Source organism: Propithecus coquereli, unplaced genomic scaffold (genome assembly GCF_000956105.1).
Source record: "Propithecus coquereli isolate 6110/MARCELLA unplaced genomic scaffold, Pcoq_1.0 Scaffold12, whole genome shotgun sequence".
Taxonomy (NCBI): Eukaryota; Metazoa; Chordata; class Mammalia; order Primates; family Indriidae; genus Propithecus; species Propithecus coquereli.
In genome coordinates, this window is record NW_012136080.1 from 10,364,912 (window position 1) to 10,375,206 (window position 10,295).

The 10,295-nt window shown below is 35.3% G+C and overlaps 1 protein-coding gene across 1 annotated transcript in view; it reads right to left on the reverse strand.

The window, feature by feature from the left end:
* The window catches only part of TOPBP1 (topoisomerase (DNA) II binding protein 1), an 83,388-nt gene that overhangs the window by 12,365 nt on the left and 60,728 nt on the right, over nt 1-10,295 (reverse strand). The window contains exons 17-24 of the mRNA XM_012663361.1: nt 9,304-9,314; nt 8,980-9,172; nt 7,175-7,395; nt 6,222-6,388; nt 5,742-5,853; nt 2,547-2,710; nt 1,658-1,795; nt 158-247 (exon numbers count right to left, since the gene is read on the reverse strand). Of these exons, the coding sequence (XP_012518815.1) occupies nt 158-247; nt 1,658-1,795; nt 2,547-2,710; nt 5,742-5,853; nt 6,222-6,388; nt 7,175-7,395; nt 8,980-9,172; nt 9,304-9,314 (1,096 nt within the window). The remainder of the gene's footprint in view (nt 1-157; nt 248-1,657; nt 1,796-2,546; nt 2,711-5,741; nt 5,854-6,221; nt 6,389-7,174; nt 7,396-8,979; nt 9,173-9,303; nt 9,315-10,295) is intronic.

A 10,295-nucleotide genomic window follows, 5' to 3' on the forward strand; every position in this document is an offset into this window, starting at 1 on the left:
AGAAGTATCACAATGTACCAGTATTCCAAAGTAGTTCCACTGTACACTATGTCCTTAAGGATTACCATCTCAAAAAGTAGAGAAAATCAACAATCACAGTAACCTTGATTTGATAATTATTTATGTAAAAAATTCAGTAAATTAATTCAATACAAACCTTTGCTCCTCCTGACTGAAGAAGGCGTTTGAACCCTGCTTCTCGAGATTGACCAACATGTAAAATAACCTTCCACCCGCAAAATGCCCCCTACAAATAAAAAATAATCAGTGTTGAAATCATTTTGAAAATGACAAAGTAATACAGATAATGCATGATTTTCCCTGTAGATTTAGTTTTATAACTAATGAATTTTATAACCTTTACTTTTGCTGTAGTGTAATTGTCTCTAGTCAGAATACTCCAAACACACAGCCATGATATCTGGCACATAGTAGGCCATTAATAAATACTCGAGGAATGAGAAAAACTATTTAATGATTATGTAACATTAAAGCAGCCTGACTGATTTATGTTTAGTCGTTTTTAATTATTCTTTTTCTTACAATTAACCACGGGTACAGCTTAAAGCACAACTTCTTAGATTAGATGAAGCCTACAATATTTCTCTTGAGAATGTCTACAAATTGGAAAAATAAAATATTTAAGTAGTAAATAAAAATTAACAGAAGACAGTGGAATTACTCAAAATGGAAGGGAATCACAGCTAAGAAGGATTGGGAGGTATCAGAGAACCTGGAATACAACATGAAAGATTATTTAACTCAGGGGTTCTTAACCTTTTTGTGAGCCATGGACCCCCTTTGACAGTCTGGTCAAACGTATGGACCTCTTCTCTAAATGCGTTTTTTAAAAATAACAGTTTATTGAGATTTAATTCCCATACCCATACAATATAGGTAATTTTTTTTAATGTTCCAGATAAAATATAAAGAATTACATAGGAAACCATTTTTTTATTGAAAATTGTCAAAATATTAAAAACAAACCTATAATATAATAATAGATATGTTTTATATTAATGCATTAAATCACAAAACCTAGTGGTGGCTCTAATAACTACTATAATTTTAAAGTACTAATGAACACAAACAGTATTTCAAGATACCTGCAATTATAATGCAAAACAAAAAACATCTGATTTCTGTTAATGCAAAGTTACAGGTACTGTTGATAGTGTTGTGACTTGTTGCCTAGATTGTCTAGAATTATAATTAAAGGAAGTGCTAACTATATTAACCACAATTAGAAGTTAATAAAAATAAGGATGTATTTTTTCCCCTATCCAACATATATGGTCTTCCCAAATCTGATCTACAAATTCCTTTGGGAGAGTCTCTGGACCCAGGTTAATAACCCCTGAAACAAGATGCTAAAAAGATTCTTTGGAAGAAATGCAGTAAGGGCCACATTTTACATATATAAATTATTTTTAAAAGAGCCATCAACATTATATATAGATATATTAATGTTGAACACAATTAAGAAGAATTAGGAATTAACATTAAGCTCAATATAGGATACCCAAATTAAAAGACAAGTAGAATTATTCTTACTTGGTCAAGCAAATTCTCTTAAAAAAAAAAAAAAAACGAAAACTGGAATAGTCACAATATGGAATGCCATTTATATTACCTACATAATTATGTATGTTAATACCTCAACAACACCCGATTCTTGTCTTTGCTGGATTTTTTTCCTCCATCTCATTGCTGCAAGTGCTAGTCTTCGTTGCTGTACGTTGATTCCAGTCAAAACATCAAGTATGGAACTACTTCCCCATTCATAGTCTTCTTCCTAGAGAATTTGTCCACCAAACTTTTGAGTTTCTACAATATTGGGGAATCACTGTGTTCCATACAGGTTTCTGTCCTCAAGGAACTCACAGTCTAATAATAGGTAAAGCCATGCATTCAATTGTTGTAAATACAGAAAGGACTAAAGCATCATTTTGTTAGTGTGAAAGAGATGTAAATTTGGTTTCATATAAGAGTCAAGTATATCTGGTTTTTAATTAAAAATAAAAATACTGCATATATTTTTAAGAAACAATGATAATTACATCTTGGCAACTGATAATTATCATGAGATTATCAGGCTTCACTTGCTGTAAAAGTAACTTCACAGAAGGACACAGTCTCAGGAGGTATGATCCCTAAGGGACTATGACTAAAAACTTCTAAAACTACATCGTGGATACAATAGTGATGGTCTGTCAGGAACCAAAATACATGAAATAATTAGTTTTATATTTAATGGGCTAGTAGTCAAGATAAAAGCTTATAATGAGATAATCTTGAAACTTTCTAATCTTAAGAGAATGTTCTTTCAATTAAGCCACTAACATTACAATTAATTTTAAAAGTGAATAAAACTATCCATTTCTGTAATCTCTTTTTTTTTTGCTTTGTTATTGAAAACCTTATAAAGTTGGTATAATCTGGTCATATTTGGTTACTTCAATTATATGAGCACTCAGTGGATGTGTTGGAATCTCTTAAAACATTTACTTAAAAAAAAAAAAATCTCCATGAATGTGAATACACACCTGCACGAAGCGGCTAGCAGTCCTGCATGCTTCAAGGTAGGAGCGATGAAGCACCCACTTCCCAGCTGCCACGGAGGCTAAATACTTCTCATTCCGAAGAGGCTGTCCCACAACAATGTGTGTACAGTTGGGATCAAAACTCTGCTTTTCTATCACTAATCCACCTTAAGTAGAGAAAAATTGCTTGTATGTTATTGGTTCTTCTTTCTAGGAAAAATGTAATCTCAACCATGCATAGAAATCATTTATAAATACAATGCACCAAGCTATATAAACCAAAAAACCTTGACTGACAATTATTTCACACATAAAATAAAATATTATGAAAATTTTATTGTTTTTTTGAGACAGGGTCACGCTCTGTTGCCCTGGCTAGGGTGCAGTGGTGAGATCATAGCTCACTACAGCCTCGAACTCCTGGGCTCAAGCCATGCTCCTGCCTCAGCCTCGGGAGTAGCTGGGACTACCAGGATGCACCACTATCTCTAGCTAATTGTTTTTATTTTTTGTAGAGATGGGCTCTCACTTTGTTTCCCAGGCTGGTCTTGAACTCCCGGTCTTCAGTATCCTCCCACTTCAGCCTCTCAGAGTGCTGGCAATATAGGTGTAAGCCACCACACCTGGCCTCTTAAATCTCTCTTAAATACCTTAGTGATTTTCAAGTACTGAAGATAGGTAACCAGGAAGCTGGAAGTAAAACAGGGCATGTGTAGAAGAAAATTTTTTGTGAGTGGAAATATGGTCAACAGACCAACACAGAAGCTTGGGAGGAAAACATACAGATAAATAAGAGATGAAGCGCCAGGTGGGGAGCAGCAATAACTGAACCTCTTCTTGAATATACATGTAAAGCATGGCTATTGATTTATAGTTTAGAGGCCAATCTGACTACTGGTTAGGCAAAGTTGAATCAAGGACTTCCTAAGATGTTAACAAAACATTCGAACTCTACTCATGATTTACAGATAATTCTAATTATAGCAGCAACATTTTTTTGAGCATTTACTATACCCCAGGAACTATAAATGCTCCAGATTACTAACTCATTTAATCCTCAAAACACAATGAAAGTTACTGTTATTACCTGCATTTATACACGAGGAAACAGAGTAACTAACTCAGGATCACAGAGTCACAAAAGAACAAGGTATAATTCCATACTAATATCAACTTCCAATTCCACATAGCGAATTTACTCTGTGACCCAGACAACACAATAGGCTGATTTATTTATGTATTAGTCAGCCACTGTTGCTTCATTTATAAAATAAAGTGCTGGACACGATATCTGCTATCATGTCTCTTTGCATTCTAATACCAGAAAACCTCTAGGGTCACAGACTCCCAATGCCAACACACTCTGCACTCATCTGCCTTTGCTCCCTGCCCTCTTCTAGATAATTCTCTGCTAATTACTACTACTCTTGCCCCAAGTTTGCAGAGATGGAAAAAATCTATAGGAGCCAGACACTTGAAGACTTTCATTTTGGTGAGCAAAACTTAGCAATTCTGATTTATAACCCCAACTAATTTGTCAGGCAACTGAGGAACAAAGTGTTCCATATGAGTAAAGTTTCCAAAAAGAAACATAGCTTAAGTATACAACTATATTTGACAGAAATCTTTTTAAAAAAAGTTACAGTTCATCACATTCTTTAAAAAATAGTACTAAATAACATTTGATCTTTTCTTGATGACTTAGGGCCACTATTAAAAACAACCATTATTTCTTGATGTTTTCTCTGTGTCAAGCTGTCAGATTAAGTTCTCTTACTATTAATATAATTTTCCCAACTCTATAGAGCTGCTTTGTCCCATACAGTACCCATTAGACCCACGTGGCTATCAGACACCTGAGGTGTGCCAGGCACAGTGGTGTGCACGTGTAGCCCCAGCTACTTGAAGGCTGAGGCAGGAGCGTTGCTTGAGCCTAGCAGTTTGTCGCTGCAGTGAGCTATGATTGCACCACTGCACTCCACCTGGGCAACAGAGTGCACCCCACCCCCCGCCTTTAAAAAAACAAACAACTGAAGCACAGCTGGTCCAAACTGAGATGTGCTATAAGTATAAAATGTATGTCAGATTTCAAAGACTTACTACAAAAAAATGTAAAATATCTCACTGATATTTTATGCTGATCACATATTGAATTTTGCATATAATAGGTTAAGTAAAATATATGTTTAAAGTTAATTTTAGGCCAGGCAAGTTGGCTCACGCCTGTAATCCTACTGTTCTGGGAGGCCGCAGTGGGAGGATTGCTTGACATCAGGAGTTCAAGACCAGCCTGAGCAAGAGCAAGACCCCGTCTCTATTAAAAATAGAAAAAATTAGCCAGGCGTAGTGGTGCGTGCCTGTAGTCCCAGCTACTTGGGAGGCTGAGGCAAGAAGATTGCTTTAACACAGAAGTTTGAGGTTGCTGTGAGCTAGGCTGACACCACGGTTCTCTAGCCCGGGCAACAGAGCAAGTCGCTGTCTCAAAAAATAAAAAAATAATAAAGTTAATTTCACTTGTTTTTTTTCTACACATTCTAATGAGGCTACTAGACATTTTAAATTAGACATGTGGCTTTTATAGACTTCTCTTGGACAATACTCTAAATATTTAAGATTTTTAAAATCTGTTGCTCTGATCACATGTACAAAAAATAATAAAGTTAATTTCACTTGTTTTTTTTTTTACTTTTTAAAATGTGGCCACTAGAAAATTTAAATGATATGTGGCTCATTCTATTTCTATTGGACAATGCTGCTACAGCACACCAGGTTACTCTTCTAGAATGATGCCAGGCGGAGAGCCTGACCCTTCGTGGAAGGAGAATAATGTTCATAAGAAGGAGCTCCTTCCTAGATATCACTATCAAATCCATTAAAATGTGGTTTCATCTATATTCTAAATCTATAATTTCACTGATTTTTGTCCAAGGTTTCATTAATGAACAAATGCTCAAAGTGCCACGGAAGACTTTTAAACATTAACTGTTGGTTTCAATTTTAATCTTTTAGTGACTTTAGATTTAGATCAGAGTTTTATAAAATCAAAGCTCCAATGCTGACTCAATTGTGTAGCCTTAAAAAAGTTACCCATGTTCTTTTCTCAATTTCTAGATCTTAGAAATATCAATATTGACTACATTTGACTTCTAAATAAGATTACTATATGGGACATTTTTGATTTAAGTAAAATATTGGTACCCAGTTTTTCAATCAGATGACAATAATCGATACGTTCTTGAGGATTCAGAGATGACAACTGAAATATGTACTGTTTTTTTAATTCTTCATGAATCTCCTCTGTTGTTATAATCTGCAATGAAAGAGCTTTATTAGAAAAAATTAACATTAAAATTATCAAGTATATGGTTCTGTTAGAGTGATATTTTACTCAGTCCTCTTAAGTTATCAAATATACAAATAAGAATATAATGCCAAGAAATATAATTTCCAACAATTGATAAACCCATGATAGCAACATTAACAAATTTCTTTTTTTTTTTTCCCCATGTCAGACGGGTAATGTGCCGATGTCCTAACAAGGATTGAGGGAGGCACATCTCACGCATGTGCACGAAAACCCAATCATCATGCTTATGAACTACAAAAGGATCAACAAATTTCTAATACAGTATAATAGTAACATCCAAAAGCTGTATCACCATACCAAGATCAACAAACCTTTTCTCTAGGGTGTGGAGCCACAGGTGGGTTGGCGAGAGGGAAGGCAATACTGGGGGCTTGAGGAGTAGGGATAAGGTGGTTGTCTTTTATTGGCACTTCCAGTTCTTCAGAGATTGGGTGTTTTTGGGCTTCAGTCACACATCTGTCTCCAGGGTCACAGACAGCTGAGAGCAATAAAATGCAGTGTGATAGTATCCAAATACACCAAGAATAAAGTCTAGGAAATACTCTCATCTGCCTTAGCCAAGATGAAGTTAAACACAGACTCTGGAATGTACAAAGTACAACCAAAAAAGTATTCTGTTTCTAGAGCTTATAAATAAATGCAATTAATTAGCTTTAAAAGGGCAAATGTGTTATCTGTGGGCTTTTCCCAACCCTTTCCTTAAATACCAAGCTTTAATCAGTAAAGTGTAACTCAAATTTGTAAAATGACAGCAATTCTACACTTGGGAGAAAATTAGAATCAGAGATAAAAGATAACACATAGGAAGCATTTTGTTGTCAATGTAAAGCTCAAGGAAGAAAAAACAGGAAAATTCAATAAGAAATTCATATAATCTAAAGAACAAACATAGGTATGTGCTGGGCAGAATTCAGAAGACTTACATGAAAATAAGGTGATAGGGAGAAAAACCAAGCATTAACTGCACAAATAAAACAGGACTAGAATGAAAGAAAGAACAATGGTGAAAACCATATCTGGAAAAAATGCCTAATTCTAATTTCCAAATTTAAGAATCAAAATGTATTTTTCAATTTACTGATAAGTACCTCAATTTATAAATTATTTTTCTAACTCTTAAGTTTAAACCTCAATCAGAAATATTTAATAAGTTTCTCATTTGCATGTACAATTCAGAGAACCACAACATGCTTATCTGTTTATTTAAGAGGTCAACATGTATTATACTCAATACAAACAAGTTAACAGATTTCTTTCTTGTTACCCTGTTTGGCAATTTCTGAATCACCCAAAGGCTCCTGGAAAGGAGAATCTTCCAATTTTTTAGTATCAACCTGAAGCTCAGAGTATTGTGTGGGACAGCTAGGCCACTGCAAATTGCTTGCAAGCCTTGCTCTCTCTTCCCTTGCTGTAGGGTCATCCCAAATGATCTGTTCGTTTTGGGAGGGCTCTGTGTTGACATCGGGTACTGTTTGACGAGACTGCCTAAGGAATAAAAGTGACAATTTTAAATAAACAGCCATAATAAAATCCAAACTCATAAAATCCGTACATTAGATCATAAAGGGTGCGGTTTATATGCCGACCATCTAGCACATAATAGGCACCTGAAAATATTTACTGAATAAATGAACCTAGGGAAATTTTTCTTTTAAAAATGTTTCTCTCAGACACTTAGCTGTTTTAGCTAGAATATTAAACACATATTTTGAGTAAATGACTATATATTTAAAACTTCAAAGGGGAAAAGTTCAACCCCATCAAGAAATTTTTTAAAAGTTCTAAAATAACTGCTATATTTAAAAATGAGGTTTCTCTTAATTATATCAGTTAGGGAAACATGGTTATGTTTAGAAAACTGTGGTTACTTTGCTTAACAGTAGTTGTATTTTTTTAACCACTTGAAATTATAAGCTCTATAATTATATGGAAAGCTTACTATAAAGGCTGCCTTATAAGAAGGAACTTTTGGTAACCAAACTTTCCAGAGTCTAAGTTAGACCAGCCATATACTGAATTACAGTGAAGTGCATTTTATGGTGTAATTGTAACAATTCCACTTGAGAAAAAATAGAATTCCTACTGTTTTCTTTATATGTATGTGTCTATATATTATATTTTCATTCTTAGTTAAAATAATTTACCAAATCTGATAGTACCTCCAAAGGGTTCCTTTGCCTCAAAAACAAGGAAGATAGCCTTTTACACTCAGTGTATATTTATTTTCTGACTTGACACAGGATTTAGGTTCTCTATAATGATAAAACATGATCTGAAGTATATTAAACAAAAAGCAACTTTACTCAGCACTGAAATAAAGAACTGGCCCCATGTAACTCAGTATAAGATAAATGATGCATAGCTCAATTAATCAATTGAAGATATAAGTTCAAAGTGCTCATTACACAATTAGAGGTTTTTCTTCTATCAGGAAAAACATGAAGATGTGCTACTGAACTTAAAAGTCATATCACACTAAAAACTACAATCACCTTTCCTAGAAGATCAATTTTTAAAAACAGAATACAAAATGCATGCAAAATTCCAATAAGAAATAACCATTTATAATTATATATATGTACTTACTGTTTAAAACTAATACCAAAGAACAGAAAGAACTGCCCACTGAATCCATTTCAAACGAGGCAAACTGGATCTTAAAATTAGTTCTCTCAGGGAAGGTAATAAACCATTTAATTACACCTTACTCTGAAGCAGGTACTTAGTATGAGACGCACCTCTGTGTCTGTTGCTTGCCTCTGAGTAAGAATTCTAGAACTGCTTGGAGCAAGAGAGGGAAGGTGGAAAAGCTACAAAGGAAAATCTAGTCAGCAGAGGGTAAAACCGATAATATTGGAATATGCTATTTATTACTTGAGTTAAGTAAGACCCAGTAGTTATGACCCTTTCACTGATCTTGACATTCTAAACTTGCTTTACTGCTTATTAAAAAAAAAAAAAAAGCTAAATTAGGCCTAACTCATGGAACTGAGTCAGCAGGTATCTACATAAGGAGCTGCCTTTCTCTCAAGTCACCTAGTCTTTCTGCCATCAGTGACAGGTACACACCTCAGTGCCTCTAGGACTCTACTTCGTCCACTGCGAGCAGAGCGAGTGCTGTCAGGGGTGGAAGAAGCACTGTTACAACCACTTTTTGAAAGGGAAGTCCTCTGCCCTTGGGGTTTCACTATTGATGTTGCAGACATGATCTCCTGTAACTGCTTTTGAAAGTTCTCTCTCATCTCCAAGGTCTGTGTCAGAGCTAAAACAAACACAAATACAACAATCAAGCTAAGATCCTCCTTTTTATCCTATCTTACATTAACTATTTTGTCTAGATCTTGATTTGACATTTACCGAATACTTAACTACTGGCTACAGTAAATGCACTACGGCTATGAATACTGCAGAACATAAAGGCAGCCAGCCCTTACTATAAGGACTGTATAGGAAATAATTAGAAAGCCCTCCGAAGACACTGTATCTGTAGTGAGTATCCCTTTGTACATACAGCTCCATGCCTGCTTCTGACCCTCTCTCATGGTACGTTCTACACTCTGAGATGCATTGCAGTCATTTATGTGTCTGATTTTCCCCAATGGTTCTTCAAAACACAGACCACAACATACAGTCAGCCCTCTGTATCTGTGCATACAAGTTCTCTATCTGTGGATTCAACCAATCGTGATGGAAAATATTTGAAAAGGGGAAAAAAAAAAAAAAAAAAGATCAGGCACAGTAACTTATACCTACAATCTCAGCACTTTGGGAGGCCAAGACAGGAGGATGGCTTGAGGCCAGGAATTATAGACCAGCCTGGGCAACATAGTGAGACCCTGTCTCTATAAAAAAATAAAAATAAAAAATTAGCTGGTCGTGGTGGTGTACACCTGTAGTGCTAGCTATTTAGGAGACAGAGGCATGAGGACCACCTGAGCCCAGGAGTTCACGGCTGCAGTGAGCTATGATCGTATCACTGTACTCTAGCCTAGGCAACAGAGCAAGACCCTGTCTCTGCGTGCCCCCCACAAAAGAAAAATCCAAAAAATAAAGTATATGGGAGGATGTGCATAGGTTCTATTCAAATCCTATGCCATTTTATACAAAGGAATTGAGCATCTGTGGATTTTGGTATCCAAAGTGGTGCTGGAACTAATCCCCTGCAGATACTAAGGGATGACTGTATTTATCTTTGGTATAAAACAGCATGTATAGTAGTCTACCATTTATGTATTTTTTTAAAAGTGGGGAAAGAACAAACATTTATGATTGCATATGCATAAATCCTTCTAGAAGAATACACAGATACTAATAACATTGGGAAGCTGGACACTAAGAGTCGGAGAAATTCTTCATACCTTCTTCTGAAACTTTATATTTTAATA